General features: G+C 43.3%; 2 protein-coding genes across 2 annotated transcripts in view; both read left to right on the top strand.

Moving 5' to 3' along the window:
* The first annotated feature begins 97 nt into the window (after window positions 1-97).
* LOC115025651 (probable enoyl-CoA hydratase) lies at window positions 98-15,871 on the top strand. Its single transcript, XM_029458065.1, has 7 exons — window positions 98-382; window positions 1,737-1,907; window positions 4,668-4,765; window positions 5,427-5,571; window positions 13,727-13,876; window positions 14,686-14,801; window positions 15,247-15,871. The coding sequence occupies exons 1-7, from the start codon at window positions 241-243 to the stop codon at window positions 15,409-15,411; spliced, it is 987 nt and encodes a 328-aa protein (XP_029313925.1). The 5' UTR covers window positions 98-240; the 3' UTR covers window positions 15,412-15,871.
* A 2,730-nt stretch (window positions 15,872-18,601) lies between these two features.
* The window catches only part of bmp6 (bone morphogenetic protein 6), a 44,325-nt gene continuing 41,635 nt past the window's right edge, over window positions 18,602-21,291 (top strand). Inside the window, exon 1 of the mRNA XM_029457614.1 lies at window positions 18,602-19,463. Coding sequence (XP_029313474.1) covers window positions 19,052-19,463 — 412 coding nt within the window. The 5' untranslated portion in view covers window positions 18,602-19,051. The remainder of the gene's footprint in view (window positions 19,464-21,291) is intronic.

Genomic DNA, 21,291 nt, shown 5'->3' with positions numbered 1-21,291 from the left:
CTGCTGTACGTTTGTAGGTCGTGCCACCGCAATGCACCAAGTCCCAGAACCTTGTTTGCGTCGTTCTTGTTTCTGTGGGGAAGTATAAAAGTGTTACTCCTTATAAGAATTGTGTTCAAGTTAGTTAGCATACTGTGTAAAGAAAGAAATGCTAGTTTTTAGTCATTTTGATATTGACGTTCAAGCGTTTAATTAGTTTGAGTTCAGTTAGAAGCTAGTTGTTCATGAGTTAGTCAACAAATGGCGCTGAAACATTGTTGGACGCTGACGCCAATGTTAAGGTCTACATGTCACAGTAATACATTTAGACAGACGATAACGACGAGTTTGTCGCCAATAAAATCCTACAGCACTGCAGCGGGAGGTGAAGACACAGGAACAGGTATGTGTGGAAACATGCAGTAACCTAACAATGACTGTGGGGGGCAGCAGAGGCTGCAACAATATCCGCACAGACCTTTTATATATTATATATTATATATTTATATATATATAGAGTCTGGTACAGACATTAGCGTTACACACCTGTACCACAGCACACTCAATTTTAATTAATGCGAGAACTGTAGGTCTTTTAAAGCAAGATATCATCAATTCAGAGTCACGCTCAGGTGTAATGAATGACCCTAAATGAGGTCTCAGTTTCTTTAAGTGACCCAGTGAGCCAACATACACAAAACAAAAGCTCTGAAAGTGGTAAACTATTATTAATGTTGTTAGTCCCGCCTGTAGCTTTCCTGCTATGACATGTGCTGTGAAAAAAAAAGAAAGTTGTTGCTTAACCAGCTAATGTTGCTCCTAACATTTCCATTCTATGATTAATTGATTCAGTTAGTCGAATAAATATAGAAAAGGCAGAAAATTACAATCTTTGAGAAGCTGAAACCATAAAATAATAATAATAATAATAATAATATAGTACTTTTAATAAATGATCAAAACAATTGATGACCTTAAATAATAAGGTCCATTTATTTATTCTTGTTTTAAAAAGAAATAAAACTCTTCGGAAACATTCATACCACTGCAATGTGCTGTTAATGTTTATTCTGCGTTGCCCTGCTGGCTCACTGCGTGTTGCTCACACTCTGCACTTAAGTCTTAAAGTATAACTGTGAAATAAAATGGACAACAACATTACACACAGGTAGTTACAACGTGGTTCTACTCCCTTGCACACACTGCGCTGTGTGATAATTTGTTTGAGGTGAAGCACAGTAGAAAGTCCTGCCTGAGACAAATTGCCTTTTTTTCCTCTCCACCCTGTCATGCCTCACTTCACTGGGTTTTGTTTAGCAGTCCCTTCTCTTAGAATAGCCTGTGTGAGCGAGGTTAATGCGCTCGGTAGCTTTGCTTTCCTTGCTGTTCTCTCTTGGATGCAGTTGCCTCTGGCTGCGGTGGACAGCTGGAGTCCCTGGGAGGACCCTAAACAATGTCAGGTCAACTGCCTGCTGCAACCTCAAGCCACAGTCACTGGCACACTCACACACACTTATAAACACACACTGAGACAGCGCGAGAGCCAAGGCGCTCACCTCAATCCAGACCATCTCTTTTCATTGTTTCACTGTCTGTCGCACTTTCTGTTATCAAGTCTGTCCACATAAAGGGATTTACATTCCATCTCCATCCCTCCTACAGTGGAGGTTAAACATGTAATGTCTCTGGGTCGACCTCTTTGTATTGAGGTCCATATTGGACTCTTTCTCTGCATCTTAATCATTCTCTGTCATTAGTTGCGGGACAGACCGTGGTCACAGAGCGCAGGGGGGCTGTGGTTTCCGTGGCAATAAACCGGCCCGAGGTGCGTAATGCGGTGAACCGGGAGACGGCGAGGCGTCTGCTTGAAGAGCTGGAGGCCTTCGACAGTGACCCAGACCTAAACGTGGCTGTGCTGCATGGGAAAGGTGAGTTATCTTCTAGGTTGTGTTCAATGTTTGTTTTGTTTTTTTTAGAATATCATGAAATTCTGAGAGGATTACACCTGCAAGAAAAAAACAATTTATGCAAAGAGATGGATGAGAGATTGATAACATTCTTATGTCTGTACGCTAAATGTGAAACTACCGCTTAGCTTAGCTTAAGACTGGAAACAGCTATCCCGGCTCTGTACCAACGAGCACCTCTAAACGGCTCATTCTTACATCTTGTTTGTTTCATCTGTAATTATAAGTGTACAAACAAGCTCTGGTTTTATGGGGTGTTATGTGCCGGACAGTATTTCTTGGCCAGGAGCAGTAACTTCCTGGAGTCTAACCCCAACCTTGCAGTGATGACAAGTCCCATACTTTAGCTTCATACTTAGCATAGTTCTGATAAATAATAATAAGCGTATTTCCCAAAACTCAGGGAAGTGGAGACATTGTGTTTTCAAGTTACAGATTAGTTTTTGCCAAAATGTATTTTACAACTTCTTAACTTCCTGTTTTAAACCGACTATTCAAGTCAAGTTGAACTTTTTTATCCCACCAGGGGAAATGTTGTTGCAGCCAAGTATACAAACACATCCATGGGCTGAAAAATATCTGCAAAGCAGAAAAGGGAGAACAATGTAGGTTGTAGAAGTGCTCTGATGCCGTGATGGAAAGTCATGGGATAGTCATTGAAACTCCTCAGCCCTTCATCTCTTCCTCTCCTCTGCTCTCAGCCCCACCTTCTCTCCGTCACATTCTTCCTCTGCGTCTTTTTTTCCAGCCTTTGCTCCTTGGAGTCCTTTAGATCTAAGCGAAATGCCGAGGTGACCAGACCAGTGCACACACAGAAAAAACACACACACACACACCTGTGAGGTGGCCTGCACTGTGTCAGCCGCCCAAAGCCAGAATCATGCCACGGCTCCTAATACCTCTAAAAATAATCATCACACACACTGAGTGACCTCCTTCCCCAGTGGAAATAATGTCTTCAACCTGGATCAACCTGTCTGCTGTATAAAGTGCACTGTGGCCTCAAGAGACACAAGTATATACTTTGTTTGGTACTGCAGAGGTTGGAGCCTCTCCAGATGACTGCTACAGAGTGCCACTAGTCTCAGCTGTGAACTGTGTGTGTGTGTGTGCGTGTGTGTGCGTGTGTGTGTGTGTGTGTGTGTGTGTGTGTGTGTGATTAGCTTGTGTTAAATGGGTTAGCAATGAACAGCACAGTAGGTCGTTCCCACAAAAAGGGCTCTTCTGAGATTCGCACAATGTCTGTAATGTGCTTTTAATGGTCCCGCCACACATTCCTGTCAGCAGGTTGTCCTGTACTGCTGCTCCACTATAACAAGAACACTGACCTTCAGAGGTGATTAGCAGTTTCTGTGTTATGAGATGACAAGCAGGGAGGTTCTAGTTCGGAGTCTTTCTGAAAACATCAGGAAACCATTTTGTTCAAATTAGCTGCAAAACGATCACACTCTCCGGTCTCATTTTTCAGTGTCAATATGTTTTTTAAAAAACTTTTGAATATGCTGGCACATATTTGGAGTGTTTGGGATTCGGATTTCTGTGGGCGTTTGTGGTCAGGTACAAGCTAGATGTCAGCGTAGCCGTGTCACTACTTGCACATGTTCATCTGAAGTGAGGGGAAGACGAGACTTTTATGTAAAGCCTCATAAAAACCCACTGATGGTGTTAGGACTCTGTTTGTTAGAGTTCAAATTACAATGTACGCATACATGATGTATGCATAATAGTAGTACTTGTGATACTTTAAAGTTCATTTCCCCAATTATACTTTCATACCTATTACTTAAATAATGCTGGACTTTTACTCCTAACAGTATTTTTACAGTGTACTTTTACTTTACTGTACTTTCACAGCAGAGATCTTTTTGTATTGTCGTGGTAGGAAAAGCACAGGTGTAACTTATAATGCGCTCTTCTATTCAAGTGACCCATGACGGTGAGACGGTGAGGCAGAATGCACAATACCTGGACCCAGAAACTGAAGCCGCTAAATGGAATTCAACCATCAATAATTTATTTGTCTCGCATGTCTCTGTTTGGCCCCTGGGTTCACTAACGCACCTCCACAGTGTAAATGATGCTTTAAGACGCTCCATGAATGTCCAGCTCTTCATAGCTTCTGCTCTTTTTCTCTCCTACAAGGACAAAGGGGTTGAGGGAGCGCTGTCACACCGCTGCTCCCATAAACAGCATGACGCACAGTTTTTCTATAATTGCCCTGCGCTGACCCATAGCTGTAATCAAAGCTCCCAGTTGATGGGTGTTGCTGGCACATGTGTTCGTTATAATCATTTTCATTACTGTTACATTACGGAGAGAGGAGGATTTTATGAGTCCCTGCCTGAGCCTGTGACATAGTGTTTGTAGGCCTCTTGGGTAATGTTGTAATTACCACATGAATCCAACGGAAGGGGCTGTGGTTGTATGTATGTTAGTCTTCCATTATTGAGGATATTGTGTGTGTGTGTGTGTGTGTGTGTGTGTGTGTGTGTGTGTGTGTGTGTGTGTGAGAGAGAGCACATGCAATAGTTTGTGACTGTATTGGATTTGGGCTCTTTTAAGGAAGAGAAGCATTTGTGTGCCAGCTAGCCCAAAGCAAGCTGCTGTCCAAATTGCAGCCCTCAGTCTCCAGCTCAACATGTTGTTTTTTTCATCCTCATCATTTTCCTTCCTCTCCGACTTTCCAGCTGCCATACTTTGTAATTTTGTGGTCTCCTCCAGGAGGGAATTTCTGCGCTGGTTATGATCTGAAAGAGCTGGCCAATCACATAGACTCCCTCAAATTGGAGCAAGATGTCACCAAGGGTCCCGGTCCGATGGTGAGCGCTGTTTTGTGTGCGTGTGCGTGTGTGAGGGTTATATCTATATTTCCTTATGATCTTAATGGAGGGCTAAATGTTTCCACACAAATATAAAACCAGAAGATGTGGTCAGTAGTGATTGTGAATATTCTTCTTGTAAAGACAGGTGGTGGTGAAACTGGGTTTAAGGAATGATGTTGAATTAGGGAAATGCCTCCATAACTGTGTGTGTGTGTGTGTGTGTGTTGTGTATGTGCAACACTGCTATCACTTGACAAAGAATAAGGATTATAGCATAAATGTTGTGCTGTGAGATGCACAAACTGCAGCCTCCATCAAATCTGTTGCGATGTTCTCTGGGACTGAGTGAACCTCCTCACAGAAATCACTGCTTCATGTGTTCAGCCAGAACTTTGATCATTTGTTACTCTTTTTGTTTGACTATTTGAAATATAGAAATGTTTTAGTAGATGCAACATGGAGTCAGAGAGGTAAAAACAAAGCATGAAATGGAGAGTGAAAATATACATTCATACAGCGATGCTTCAAATATAATATATATATATATATAATATACAGTAGATGTCTTCTACAGGAAGCAGTGTTGCTGCCTTGTTAACAATTCATATTATGTATCCAGTGTATGTACTAACCCGGTTGTTGTTGTTGTTTCCTCCAGGGTCCGTCTCGTTTGGAACTGTCGAAGCCGCTGATAGCAGCGGTCAGTGGCTTCGCTGTGGCTGGAGGGCTGGAGCTGGCTCTGCTGGCAGATCTGAGAGTGGTGGAGGAGAGCGCCGTCATGGGGGTGTTCTGTCGCAGGTTTGGTACGTCTGACACCTCACGCAGCTGCTCTCGAGTTACTACTGTACTATGCTGTACTGTTCTCCTACTGTAGTCTTCTAATCTACTAATTCCTTCATTCAAGGTAGTTTCACTGAGAGCATCAACGAATGCTGTCACTGCTGACACTTTCTCTACCCAGGTTCATCCTGCTGCTCCCTCAGGTTCATCCTGCTGCTCCCTCAGGTTCATCCTGCTGCTCCCTCAGGTTCATCCTGCTGCTCCCTCAGGTTCATCCTGCTGCTCCCTCAGGTTCATCCTGCTGCTCCCTCAGGTTCATCTTGCTGCTCCCTCAGGTTCATCTTGCTGCTCCCTCAGGTTCATCCTGCTGCTCCCTCAGGTTCATCCTGCTCCATCCTTCTGCACCCTCAGGTTCATCCTGCTGCTCCCTCAGGTTCATCCTGCTGCACCCTCAGGTTCATCTTGCTGCTCCCTCAGGTTCATCCTGCTGCTCCCTCAGGTTCATCCTGCTGCTCCCTCAGGTTCATCCTGCTTCATCCTTCTGCACCCTCAGGTTCATCCTGCTGCTCCCTCAGGTTCATCCTGCTGCTCCCTCAGGTTCATCCTGCTGCTCCCTCAGGTTCATCCTGCTGCTCCCTCAGGTTCATCTTGCTTCTGCTACGAGCAGTGCTACTATTTTATAGTACAACTGCCTCAGCTTTAGTTTCAGCAAATATTACTCCTTTAAAGTTTCTCTAATGCCATTACTGATAATATTGATATTACAACAAGTACTTCTTATTACTACCATGACAAATAACACCACCACTAGTAAACTACGAGTTACTAAAACTACTGCAGCCACTAAATGTACATTGTTTTACTCCTGCAACTGTCACTAGTAGTAGAAGTTCTACCCTTGGACGTGATCACTGTGACGTCACCCATTGGTTTGTGAATTGACGTTTTGATGCCTCAAGTTTTTTGCATTTTGTCCGTCGCCATCTTGATTTTCACTCACAAGGTAGCCACACCCTTAAGCAGACGCCGCTTTGTCGTCTATTTGACTGTAAATGCTGCTTTGAAGATGACTTGAAAGCAGCACTTGAGACCGTAAACTTGTCAGGAGCATGTTTACTACGATACATGCACTTGTTCTAGTTCCATTCATTCATGTCTTGGTTTATTTAAACGGGTACAGTGTACAATAAATGTATTGCACCAGATCATACGTTTATATAATGCACGTGTAAAGACGATAATTCCACATGAATAAATACACAGGACATATATCAGACCATGACAACATAACGGTGAACACGACCCTTTTTTTAAACGTTAGTTTAAACCAATAGACTTCCTTATACTTGTAGGGATTGTGTTCCACAGTTCTGTTGCTACTCCCACTTCCACTACGATCACTGCGGCTAGAATAAGCTCAGCAGCTCCTGTTGATGTCGTAGCCTCCACTCCTCCGTCAGTATTCATGCTGGCAGTAAGAATAGGAATAGTTCTGCAACTCCCGCCCCCTTATTCTCTGCTGTGCTGCTCCTCCAGCCGTTTGTATCTGCTCATCTAATTATATCCGTCCATGAAAGTATCCATGTGTTTTTTTCTTTTTCATCCAGGCATGCATCATCTGTCCCCTAATGCCAGGAAGTCGACGCTGTTTCTATTTTTTAACTTGGTTACTCCGTCCTCTGTTATCACCCCAGCCTCCTCCTGTTTGTGTGCGAGGACGGAGTCGCAGTGCGATAACGCCAGTGACCGTGACCTTTTGGCATCGCGGCCAGAGTCTGCTGGGCAGTCTTGATAAGTAGGAGAGGAAGCAACCCACTGCCAGGTTTCCACTTCGGGGCTTACATATTATTTATGTCACACAATTTCCTCATAAACAACATTTTCCTTTTTTGGCGTCTCCTAGCTTACTGGCATGGTTTGCCCGCTGACTCGGCTAAAGTTTTTGAAAGAACAAGTCGTACTTTGGATCCTCTGCTGTAAACAATTGAAGCTGATCCTGATCCCAGCACGTCATGGCCGACTTTACTCTGTAGAAGTGGCTCGTGTTGGACCGTTGCAGCATCTCTCAGTGCTCACTGCTTTGTCCATGCTTCTAGAAGGTTTAAAATACAACCATGGTGTTTATAAATACCACTGTTGTACTATAATTTACTGGCAGTACTAGATTTAGAGTGTAAACATGCAGGGCTTATCATCGCAGGCCTGTAATTTACAGGAGAGCATCCTGGCAGTGCCCGTGTCTTTCTGTGTGTCTGACTGTCTGGTGGCAAGTCTTCAGTGCCTTCTCGCTCCGGCCTTTGCTCAGTCTGCTCAGGTTCAGAGCTGTTTAAGCACAAACTGTTGAAGAAAAACATGTTTTATATTTCCCAGAATAAAGAATCGATACTTTTGGTTAAAGTAGTGAAACGCGGGTATCGTATCGAAAAGGATTACCAGCTCTATTTATTGCTGCGACTCTACAAATCCCAGGTTTTTTTTACACCTAACTAAACACAGTCTGTCCTCTGCATGTTATTGATTTGTACAATTAGTGTCTCTATTGACATATGTTTTACCAAAAGTGTTGAAAAGACAGTTTCCCGAGAGAAAGGATCCTGCGTCCCACTATTAGTTCTGTACGTTACCTGCTGTTTACGTTCAAGTTCAAGCAACAGCTTGGCCGTCGGCCAGGAAGAAGAAGAAGAAGAAGAGGAGAAGTAGGAAAAGCTTTTGATTTGAAGATGGAAGTAGTTCAGGAGAAAACGTTTAATGCAATGTTAACATTATCGGTGCATCTCTGGACACAATCAGATTCAAGAATCTCAGTCTGATCTCTGCGTGTCCCATTAGGGATGAAATTAATCTAATGCCTGCACTCAAACTTCTTCCATCAGCTCAAAACTATGCTTGGGAGGCAGAAATAAGCGTTACTGTGGTTTCGACACATTTCCTCCCAGTAATTAATTCTCCGCCGGTTGATTGCCACATATCTTCAGGCTTGTTTGTCAACACATTTGACTCGTTTCCGCCAGCTTAGTTGAAACCACTGCGGTTTTTCAGAAGTGCATTTAGCAAAGTGATTATTACTCTGACTGCTGTTTTTCTTTATACCCATACTCTGCGTAGCTGTATGCTGCACAACCAGCATCTTCACCTTGTCAAGGCTGTAGTTAGTTTAAATTCTGGTGTGGGTGAAGGAACATTAACAGGATTTAATGGGGGCTGCATTCCACAAGGAGACATTTCTCATAAGACCTTAAGTGAGTTTCGTTTACAGTGGAAAAAGAGTGCATTTTCCCAACATTAAACAATTGAAAACCGAACTTCCCTCCCCATTTACATCAAAAGTAGCGCTGCTATGTGGTGCGCACAGTTTATTTAAAGATCCCGTGTTTCTTACAGATTATTTCCTTTTTAATGGTTGAATTCTGTAACCGTTTTGGGGTCGGGCACAGATGGCAGCAGCCGGAGGGAATCCCTGGTGGCTTTGGAGTCAAAAAACCCAGAGGCTCACTGCACCGCTCTGATGTGGGCCAATGGCAACCATAAGGATCTGACAGCTTTCTGGCACGTGATTGGCTGCCGAACCTGTGGCTTCCTGTCTGGGGCCCCTCTGCCTCGCCGAGGAGGAAATGAGAAGGAGGAGATGATTGCGTCACAGGAGTCTGGTATTAGTGTCTACTGCTCGTTGGATTTTGAGAGACCTGAATGAAAAACCACCGTGCTTACCTAATTCCCTGATGTTATTCTGGTTCCCTAACCCAGAGGAACATTACAAAGCAAAAAAAAAAAGAAGAAAAGTTGGCACCGGAAAAGGAAACTTAAAATAGTTCAGTGATACTTCATTCAAGGATTTTTCTTTGGTGGCGAGGCTAAATCAGGCAAGCATGGAGGTTTTCCAGTATTGTTAGGATAGCACTCCTCTGATTTCCCTGTTTGAAGTAGAGACCGACAAATGAAGACCCCTCAAACACACACCAATAAGTCATGTCAGTGTGTCCTCCCTTTCTCTTTTTCATAGTTTTAAGTCCTGTCTCATACCTGGACGAGGGACAGAAGAAGAGCGCCAAATAAGAAGAAGCCACATGTTGAATCGAAGTCAAACCTCCGTCCAAAGCTGACATAACATCGGCCAATTCAAACACCCGCTCAGTGAGTTTGAAACTGACTGACATAGTCCAGTGACTACATCATCTCGCCTCAAATCCGACAGTCCTTTTTTGAAACTTCAGGTTTGTTTTCCATAAAGAGTGAATGGACGGAGCAGTTGTGTGCAGAGGCTTAAATCAGTCAACAAAATTGATGGCGAGATATTTGTATCATTTTGTACAGTTACAAGTTGTGTCTTGTGATGTGATCCATCTCCTCTGCCATAGTCATGGTCTAAGGCCGTGTTTGCAGCCTTGGTGGTCTTGTATAATGGTGCTCTGCAAACTGAAGAACACACAGCCCTAGTATTAACTCAGTGGGCTAAATATATGAAATCAAGTTAACTGTGTGGCACTCGTTTTCCCAATGCAGCTATTTTCCTTTAATTTCTAGTGAGTATTTCAAAGTGAGCTTCTGATTGAAGGTCCGCTTTCCCCCCCCCCCCTCTATCCATTTAGTCTGGAATTGTCCGGAAATTGTTAATCCACATCAAACTTAATCGCATTACCCTCATCACGGGAGGCCATTGTAGTGGGTTTTACTTTGATGTGGTGAGGATGCCAGCAGCACCAGCAGCACACCAGAACACCTCAGTGTGTTGTGCTTCACACTCTTGTTCTCAGGTTTATTAGTAGCTGTAGATGTTGGATGTGAAGTCCCGTGGAGTGTGATCTCTCGTCCTGCCAGACTCTGTTCCAATATCAGGTAGAAAAAAACACACTTTCCTGTTTGGGCTTCCCAATTCCACAAGGAGTTCAGAGGTCAGCAAGTCTTTCAGCTGGTTAGGATTCAGTGTCTTCATCTGACATTTCATTTCAGCGCTGTGAATAATAGCTGACAAGGGGGCTTGAACCCAGGTCTGCTTTATGCTCTTAAATAACGGCTGCCTGGTTTGATTGGGATGAAGGGGGGGGTGAGTTCAAAATGAAGGCCGTTGGAGGATAGGTGTGGTCCAAGCAAAGGCGCTGGAAGTACTGGAAGTACTGGAAGTAGGGGGGTAGGAAGTGGAGAAATGGACATTGCCCCCCCCACTTTACGCCCCGGTCTCCCATCACAAGATGGTGTCCAGCAATGTTCTCTCTAACAATCTTAACACAGTTAAAGGAGACACTGCTTTCATTAAATGATATGTTCATGTATTATTATAAAAATATTTGAGGTCTTTAGAAAACCCGTGTGTTCGGTTTGTTTTGTGTTTTGATTAGTCATCAGGATTATGGAAGAACTACTGACCCCATCTTCATGAAACTTGGTGTGAATCCGAATCAGGGGGTGAAAAAACCACATAGTTTTTCCCTTATGGAAACAACCTTGGCGGAGGTCAGCGCTCTCCGAGTGCCCTTCTAGTTACTCAATGTGACAAAGAATCTCTTTAGATAATATTAATGAAAAATGTCATTAAATACTTTTTAATGTTTGGTAGGGTTACCAAATGAATACTGATTTACTAAAAACCACAATACCTAAGAGATCTTAGTTTCTTACTGAAATAGTTTGTGATGACTCGTAGTCTTCAAGAAGACCTGAACTGTCACACACAGGCCAACACATAATATGCAACTCTGTAGCAAATAGATAAAACACAAGGTTGATTGTTTCCCCCAGACTCCTCCTACACGTCAGTCAGATAAGATGTGATGGCAGTATGATGCAGGGAGAGAACCACCTCTTATATCTGGTTATTAAACAATGGGCTTTGCTGACTCATGTTCAACCTTGTTAATAACAAGCCGCAGGCTTGACAATGGGCTTATCTGCTTTAAACAAGAAGGCAGAGGGCTCCATTCCAAATGTTTAGCTCATTACTGAAGAACAACAATGGCAAATCCACACTTTTTGTTTTGCAGAACCTAACTGATTATCTAGTATCAGGATCGCTGCCAAACATTTTCCTCTATGAATCTTGGAACAGGAGATCAGAAGCCACCGCTCTCCGCCTCAGCCATCTTCTTTCAAGCCAAACATGCCTTTTGAGTTAAAGTACTTCAATGAGTTGCTTCCAACCTCTCGGCTCCCATTCATGTGGGACAAAGCGCAGGTCTGTGTAAATTCCCGCAAATAGGACACATCAGAGACGGGACTATCAGACAGAGAGGAGGGTAAGGGGTGGAGGTGCTGGAGACGAGCGCTGCGGATAAGAAGGAGATCCTTCCGGTTGCTGATAGCGATGGTGCCAACAGTGGCACCAAAGAGAGACTGACTGGAGGTCAACCTGGCTCTTTATCTATCCTTCTTAGAGTCAGGCTCTGTCTTCCTCGCACTGTTTTAAAGCCAGCCTCCTGTCTCTCTCATTCCTGTCTTCCTCTTTCTGTCTTCAGCTGTAATCAAGGGTGATGGTGTTGGACCCAACTTAGAGAAGCTCTTTGCCCTAATCAAGCCTCTGTGGCTGATGACAGCGGAATGATTCCCAACCAGGGCTACATGTGCGTACGTGGAGAGACGGAGTAGCAACAAATGAAAAGTTATAATTTGACGACTTGTATAGGAATGCCCTTGTGTGTGCAGTTACACGTGGGCCAAGACAAAGCTCCACAGAGCAGCAAAAGCCTGGCCGAAACACTGAAACACTCTCAGTCCATATCGAAAAGACCTTGAACCTCACACACTCATCAGACACACACCTGCACTGCACGGCTCTGTGCTATTCTTATAATGTGTGGCATTTCATCAGCTCGGCGTGCTCCGTAGTACACTCTGTAATTTACATTTCAGAAGGATACCCCCCCTGTAATGGGGGATGACTGAAACATTGAGTGAAATCTAGTATTTGCAGACGGTGTAACACCCCCCTCCCCCACCTAATCACAGTCTCCTGTCCGTCACAGCACCATATGTGCCGACTGTTTGAACCCACACCAGGCCCCTGGATGGGTCGCACGTGCATTAACACTGGTATTCCATGTATTCCGATTGAATTTATTTGAACGACACGGAGAAAGAGAGTAGCTCGCAGAGTATGAATAGAATCACAGTATTTCCACGACTCCCCACAGAATGAGAGAGGGCGGAGAAAGAAATCTGAAAGCTAGCATGATGATTTGGGGTTAAGAAAACATGTCCGACACATGTGCTCTCAATAAGGGCGGTCAAATAGAATCAGCGACTTGGAGGAATTAGGGAGTCGGGATTGTGGCGTGGAACTTGGGAGCGCTGAACAGTAGAGAGTATGCCAGTTCCAGCTGGTGCTCTTTAGAAATTAGGACAGATGCCAGAAGCTTACTGTACCTTGCAGTGTACTCTCTCTGCTCTTGTTTCTCCCCCTTGCTCCCTGGTGCAGCCAGTAATAATGCAAATGTGTCCAGTGAGACTGAGTGAGGAGGAGTTTGAGTTTTCACGTCCTGACTGAAAGAAAGCAGAGTTACAGTTGAGGAGTAAAATTGTTTCAAAACTGTGTTCCCCTGACAGCTGTAACCTCGATTAATGCCAGCAGTATATTATGTCTCCAAGTGTTTTTCTTTGGCTGTTTTCACACAGTGTAAGAGACCTGAGCCCAGCGCACTGGCACAGTGCCCTACTTTTCCTTTCGCCTTTTAAATTGAAATTTTTGTCTGATGGTAATTTTAGAAAACCTCCACCACCCCCACATTCTGGATATATTGTTCACTGGCACAATCATTTTGAAATGTGATTGAGAAACGGTGCAGAATAGAGCAACTAATAATTATTTTCATTATCAATCAGTCCGTCAATTTCTTTCCCGATTTATCGCAAAATCCAGAAGATTGTCCATCAAAATTTATTTGAGCCCAAAGTGACATCTTTTAATTTCTTTCTTTTTCCAAAGGCCAAATATAATAAATTGAATTTACAATGAGAATATTTTGCGTTTTTTTTCTTGATAAGACTAATACTGAGTGACTTATTGAATAATAGATAAATCACCTGATTATGAGTCCCATTGTAAGAGGACTTTTAGTATGAATGAGCAAAAATACATCTGTCTGAGATATTTTGGTGCTCTATATCTGAGTCTCTTGGTGCCAACATGTCTGAATGTGATACAACATGTACCAAAGACAAGTTTTAACGGTTCCTCTCTTCTTCTTTCAGGAGTGCCCCTGATTGATGGAGGCACAGTGCGGCTCCCGCGTCTCATTGGTCTGTCACGAGCTCTGGACTTGATTCTGACTGGACGACCGATTGGAGCACAGGAGGCTCTTGCCTACGGACTGGCCAACAGAGTCGTTCCTGATGGCCAAGGTGTTAGTTAGTGTAGACATTTGTTGGCAAACGTTAGGGATTTGAAGAGCAGATAGGGCGGAGGCTGGAAGTCCTCCGTCAGTGGGGGATGTAGATCGTTATTCACTGTGGAGATCAGTCATGTGACCAGAATTCAGGAAACATCGTTTTTAAGAAACTGACTCTTAAGTCTTAAGACGAAATCCTATATAATGTACATTTTTACCAGTGAATCTGTTTTCTTATACTATACACCATAACTCACTGTTAGCACTACGCTCTGCTCACTCATTCAAGCAGCAGTGTGAGGATTAAGTTATGCATGCGTTTCAATATCCTGTATTACATTAACTCATGAAATCCTTAAAATCCCCAAAAAGCCTTTCCATGTGCAAATATTTGACGTTGGAAGAAGATTAACTTAATTCTTTTAGGAAGTTCCTCTTCCCACAGTGAAGCCTCGGCCTAATTGGCCTCTGTGAGGGATGATCACTTAACGCGGGTTTAACATCAGAGGGAAGCAAAGAAGTAGCAGCTCACCAACACGTACATGCACAAGAAGGGCATCAAAGTGTGGCATCATGACTCATCGCTTTTTCCATAGGGCCGATCTGGTTGTGCTTTCATGTTGGCGAGGAGGCACATGGGTAGAGCTCAACGCAGCAGCAGGGACATGCAGCATGGAAGGGCTGTGATTTAGTTTTTTGTAAAAAGAGAAAGGGTTAATAACACAATAACCTTTCCTATGTTATGAATGTCTACATTTCCTACTATGAGCCGTATGTGTTATTCTATGTCACTGTTGGGCTGACTTCATGTTGCAACCACAGCTTTACAGGCAGCCCTGCAGTTAGCAGAGCAGATCAGCGCCTTCCCTCAGCAGTGTCTGCGGGCCGACCGCTCCTCCGCCATGTACAGCTGCTACGATGCTGCATCCTTCACACAGGTACACGTGATGTTCATCTTATCTACCATCCCAATATGTCAGCGTCATAGCGACAGACAATATCAGTCTATTCTCTCACTCATGTACTGACATCAATCTGTGTTTTTGGTGATTTTAATGTCCATAAAGTCTTTTTTGCATGAGATGATTTGTAATTTATGGTTCATAGTCACACAAACTGTTTTTTTCAAGTTGGCTCACTTACTACAAAGTTTTTGCACACGAGAGTCTTATAGAAAGGTGTGTCGGATCAAAAAACTGAAAACAAACGTGCACAATGTTCGTTCACTTTAAGAAAAAGTTAATAATATTCTTTTTCTCATATTTTAAATAATAAACAACATAATGTTTACCACATTTGACATCATGTTGAGTTCATTAAGTAAAAACCTTCTGATTTACAAAGATACTTAGTAATTAGTTTAATCTGTCTTCCTCCGTCCAGGCCATGCAGTACGAGATCAACCACGGACTTCCTGTCATCCAATCAGAAGCTGTCACCGGGGCAACCAGTTTCACAACTGGGGCAGGAAGAGGAGGGAACATTCTCCTAGGATTTAGTTTGCAGAGGCCTTGTGAATCTCCATGTTGCAGCTCCTCTGCTCTCTGACCACATGTTTACCAAATCTGGTTGATTTTGTATTCAGATAAAACCATCTTTACCATATTAGCTTGTGACCCAAACCTCCCGTCCTAAATGTCTGATATAGTGACTTGAAGTTGTGTGAAATACTATAACTAAGTAAGAATGTATGTTTCATTCACCCTGTTGTGTTCTTAGTTTATTGTTTTATTTAGGTTTTGTGTGTGTTAAAATGACGAGCCGTACACAAACATAGTTTTTGGAAGAATGACTTCTAAAATACCAGAAAGATAAGAGAAAATAAAGTTGGTATAATTTGGGAGGGAGTCGAGCTCCACATCCAGCTCACACTGAGGCTTTAACTTCATTTCCTTGATGCATCTCTGTCTTTACCAAAAGGTTTAACTCTTGCTGTCATTTGAGTATCGGCCTGTTCCTCTGATTATTTTGTTTTTGTGAACTATAAATATACATGTTGTTTAAAGAACTGATCTTGCACCTTATTTTTTTTTAAAGCAAATCATCAAGGAGAATCCCTGAGATGTGTTTATGTGCTGGGGGATGCTGCGCTATAGGAAGACTGTGACCACAAAAGTAATCCAACACAAAAGACTAAAAAGGCATCAAAAGCACAAAACCTGCAGCAGCTCGCCATTGTTCCTTTGAACAAACACTTGATTACAAGGATAAGACGTATGTTCACGTGCGTGTGAGCTAGTAACCATAGCAATATACTGTAATTATTGCAGAAGATTCAGCACTTCTTGTCCGATCTGTGCCAGGTGTAAACATTCCTATGGTTTTGGAGTGTGTGTGTGTGTGTGTGTGTGTGTGTGTGGGGGTGGGGGGACTTGAGCACACAACACACGTACAAGGTTCTCTATGTGCAAGTTTGTGTGAACTTCTGTGTGACCTCCTAATGCTCTTTAATAAGTAAGGTCTCGCAGGAAAACTGAAGAACTAAAATCAAGATGTGTGTGTGTGTGAGAGAGTAAAAGAGATAGATACAGACAGACAAAGACCTCATTAGGTCTAGGAGGTGTCCTGTCTAGACAGTGTGATGACAGGACACAGAACCTCTGTTTAATGTTTCCTCCTCCCTCTACGTCCATTTCACCAAGCACACACACACACACACACACACCACCTGCTCTGCCTCTGGGGGGCTCCACACACACAGTTGCTTAATGTCAAGCAAAATGTTAAGGACATATAGAAGTATTTAAGTGCTTTTTTCAATTTTTGTCAACCTGCTTGGTGCCGCCTGTTTATCACAGGAATGTTGTGAACACTGGAGAGCACCAAAGAAGAAGAGGCTGTGGATGCTTTAGTGATGGCTTGTGTTTGTTTAATATCACACATGCCCAAAGGTTATGGCCCACTAAGTGTTTGAAACATGTGGATTCCATGCTGTTGTCACCATGAGCTGACTCATATGAGGTGGTAACCCCCCCCCCCACCCCGTTTCCTTTCATATTTTTACCCGCAAAATGACTATTTCCCTTTGTGTGTTTAGTGCAAGAGCCAAAAAAACATCTTACGGAAACTCACCATTCACTGTGTCATTGCCAATTTATTTTGTGTTGCTCAACTCCAGCATAGCCACTGAATCTGTGTTATAAATCAGGAACAAGCTCTCATTTAAGTAAATGGGAATGTTGAGTCCAAGAAAAGCAAAGAATCTGATAAATGACATCCTGGAGATCCGTGAGCCCAGCGGGACGTCTCCAGCTCTGCTTCTGTTGTTTTAGAGTTTGATCTGTCAGTAGTCTCTCTTAACACTCACAGGTGCGTGTCTCAAACAAGGCTTCATTATTTTCATTCTGTACCGACAGGACTTCTGCTTGGTAGATAGGGGAAACATTTTTACATCCAAAAGTCTCCTGTGGTATGCTCTGCCCTACAACATGGTTGCCAGTAATATTATTATAACTCTACATATGTTTAAGTGAACAACATGCAAAAAACACCAGCACTGTCCTTTAACGTGGTGTAAAATGATTTATGTAAAGTAGCATGACATTTAATTTTAGCTGTATTAAAGTGAAAAGTTTTTTTGTTAGAGCTGTGTGTGTGTGTGTGTGTGTGTGTGTGTGTGTGTGTGTGTGTGTGTGTGTGTGTGTGTGTGTGTGTGTGTGTGAGAGAGTGTCTTTGATGCTGGTTCTCACTCTTCACGTGCAGATAAGATAGGCTCTGGCAGCAGCAGCAGTAGCAGAGACACACAGAGATATGGACACCTTTGGACCTTATCACCAGGACCATCTCAGTCTGAAGGGGCCATGAAGACACAACACAGGTTAGGATGAGAGGAAGGATGGGAGGAAGAGGAAGGATGGGAGGGACATAAGGATTTAAAAGAACTCCTTTTCATGTAGAGGTTTCTGGGACATGTTCAGCTGTCCTCTGCTAGCACTAGATATAATTATCATTTTAAATATGTTTAGACCTGCAGCATGCATGACGTTTAACAGCAAGCATTTTACTAATTGGTGCGATCTGTTCATTTAACGAAGGCGGTGACTTGAAGGTGCAGCCCCATTATGCAGCTGGTTTAGATTTGAGATGTTAAGTTAAACAATTAATTGGAATACTTAAGACAGTTTATTTCTATAGCGTTTAAAGGAGATCGGATCACTTCTCTGTAGGTTGCTGTGCGTCATTGCCTGCTGTTTCCAACTCCATCGTCAGGGGTCGTGCCTCAACTGGGCAACATGTATTCTGCTTCAGCGGAGTCGACACACGCGCCTTGATTCTGGATGTGTGTGAAGATGCAAACCAGGCTTCATTAAAGCAGAATGTGGAGACTTTAATGTACATCACTTGGAAGTGTAACCCTCTTTACAAGCCCGCTGCAGAAAGCGAAATCGCAGCTCTGAAGTTATTCCCCAATACTTGTAATAACGGCAAAAATATCACAAATACGTTAATGATGAAGTCATGATGTCACAGACTGAAATAATGTTACAGGAACATTATGAGCATCTAATGCAAAGTAGACTTACTTTAAAAAAAATCAGAATAGATGGACTGTTATTCTGATGCGAACAAAATATGGAAATATAATGTTAAAGTAGCTCCACCTCTGGCTAAGTGCGCACGGAGTGGGCGGTTTCAGAGCACACACACACAGACGCACACACACGTACATGCGCGCGCACGCATATTATGGACTGCAACCTGCTGATTCCAGTTACTCTCATACACAGCCTGTAGGAGTAGGTGACCGTCACTGAGACCACTTCAACTATTAAAGGGCGACTCTTGTCAGTGCGCAACATTGGAAAATATTATATTTTGGAGAACAATCTGTTTAAAATGGATTCTTTCAGTGGACTTTTTCTTTTGTTGGTGAACTTCGTATCAAACGTCTTATGACCGACTTACCGGAGCGCTCAGAATAAAGTTTCTCATGGTGCACTTTATCCTGAAGCAGCACAGCGCGCTACGGGAATCAGAAATGAAAGCAGAACTGACACTATTTTGCACATTTCTCTTTAGGAAGTATTTCAAATGGCTTGATTCAAGAGTCTTTTCTCGCTTTTGATCTGCGGCTGCGACAGATAACCGCGCGCTTCGTTACCATTACGCCTATTTTACATTTGGATAAGCGACTGAAGCTCCAAGCCATAAACACTTGGGACTCCGAACAGCACAGCAGGACAACACCATGACCAACTGCTGGCTTGCCTTGGTCGGATTGTGGTGGAGCGCTTATTACTGCATGTATATGCAGGTCGCGGGGAGTAATTATTCACTGGATGGAAACAACGAAGTGCACCCGGGTTTCATCCACCGGCGGCTGCGGACGCACGAGAAGAGGGAGATGCAGAAGGAGATCCTGTCCATCCTCGGGCTGCCACACAGACCGAGACCGCATCTGTCTCACGGAAAGTACAACTCCGCTCCACTTTTCATGTTGGACTTATACAACACTATATTTAACGAGGAGAAAAGCCAAGTGGAAGGCATTATGGACCGATACCAGTCCATGCGAACGACCCAGAGTCCTCCTCTGGCCACATATCAAGAAACTGCGTTTCTGAATGATGCAGATATGGTGATGAGCTTCGTTAATCTAGGTAAGTTACTTGAAATTCCTTTTTTTAAGAATGATTTTTTTTTCTGCGCGTATTTGCGCTCCAGTTTAACTGTCAAGTTGTTAGAACGATGAATCAAATAGAAAATATCCCGTTGCGAGAATTACGCGTGAACAGGTGTTTGGCACAAGCAAGGTTGAAGTGGAGGGTCGCTCTGAATAATCTTATACAGAAAAATGTTGTACATTTACGGAGCTATGGGTTTTTAAATAACCCATGAATTAGGCGCCTGTTTATCCAAAAATAGGTTTTTGTTTTAGTTTTTCACATTTGACCAAGAAGACACCTGGAGTTCATAGCACATTTGAATTTACACACAGGACAGTAGCACAACAGACGCACTAGTACGCACGTTTAGTAATTGATCATGAACCGCAAAGAGGCCACATACACCCTCATCTCCTCTGGCTTCAGAAAATCTGATGAGGTTTGTATTGTTTGGGAGTAATTTATTGTTGCACGTCCTCTGTCCGGGGAGATTCGCCCTCGGCTCATGTAGCCCATAGGACCGAAATTCTGTGGTCAGTTTTGCTGTTAAATCTACTCCATGATTTATGTGTTCGCGGGAAAAAATAGACCTCGTATCCTCAGCAAACCATCAACCACCACCGCTGGTATTTGTATATAAGGGCTATTCCTGCCGTTGACCTCCAGCGCAGCGAGTTGCGGTTTGTGTGCGTAAACTGCGTCGCATTGTTTGTGTTACCCAAACAGATTTGTCTTTAATTAGCTCCAGTGACGATAAAGAGAAACACTTTAATCAAAACGAGTTTGGAACATAAAAGCCAAAAGGCCTTCCTTCCATTAGCAGCTCCAGTGTTTACTGGGAGACTCTAAACAGAGCGCCTGAAGATAAACAGAGGCGCTGCCAGAGTCAGACTCTGGTGGACAAGGAGGCTTAAATCTAGATTGATTGTCATTCTTGGGAACTAAGAGCATTGTCATGAAAAACAGTGAGAATCACTGCTGAAGAATGAAGTCTGACTTAAGTTTATCTTGAAACAGGAAGTCCTTCACATATTTTATCCTTCACCTTTATAAACCATTGAATAGTTTCTCAGTACCACACATGGAGAGGAGAATTATGTTTTGGTGTGAGAGAAGGCAAATGGTTCTCTACTTATTGGTCCTGTGAGTATTGGTGTTGCAACATGCAGTGATGAAAACCAGATATTCAGACGGAAGGAGGCAGTCGCTTTGGTCTCAAATATCGAAGCCCCTCTGTTGGCTTCTGTGTGGGAGTGTGATGGTGGCGGCGCGGTGTTTGTGTGTCTGTGGTTTTGGTATTCCTGTGCTGTGTCAGTTTGGGTTTATACTGTGTTGTTGCACATCTGGCTCTCCACTTTGATTAATCGCGTCCTGTGCATCTTTTGACGATTCCCTCAGATTTCTGCGGTGACCAGGGATTAGGTTGCCATCTCCTCCAGCCGTACACAGAGTCCTAACCGCCCTGGAGGAGGGACAGCTTCCTCCCTGAATGTGATTGTAATTAATGTTGGACAGGCCAAGGCTTTCCATCTGCTTTGCAAATAAGGCCTCGCACGACTACCGTGTGTCATCGCCATCCGATTAGTTTTTAATGTGTCTCCTGCTCGATTGGAGCGCTTTGTGTGGAGCGACTAAGAAAGCTATAGTCCTGAATCACTCCTGGGTGGTCCGTCTTGTTTCAAAACCAGCCGAAAAATCTGGATATCATGTGTGGCCAAAGTGAAACTACAAATTAGAATCAAGATAAATGAAAGGAAGCAAAGAGAAGAAGTCAAACAATCTGTCTGAAACGATTTAAAAAATATGGGGCAGGGTGAACAGA

This window comes from Cottoperca gobio, chromosome 20, assembly GCF_900634415.1.
Source record: "Cottoperca gobio chromosome 20, fCotGob3.1, whole genome shotgun sequence".
Classification (NCBI taxonomy): domain Eukaryota; kingdom Metazoa; phylum Chordata; class Actinopteri; order Perciformes; family Bovichtidae; genus Cottoperca; species Cottoperca gobio.
Note: the sequence above shows the minus strand (reverse complement) of the source record. Positions and strands in the feature narration are given on the sequence as shown.

Coding starts and splice junctions, on each gene's coding strand:
- LOC115025651 (XM_029458065.1), top strand. CDS start 241: ATGGCGCTGAAACATTGTTGGACGCTGACGCCAATGTTAAGGTCTACA. Junction 4,766..5,426: donor CCAAGGGTCCCGGTCCGATG/GTGAGCGCTGTT, acceptor TGTTTCCTCCAG/GGTCCGTCTCGTTTGGAACT. Junction 14,802..15,246: donor ATGCTGCATCCTTCACACAG/GTACACGTGATG, acceptor TCCTCCGTCCAG/GCCATGCAGTACGAGATCAA.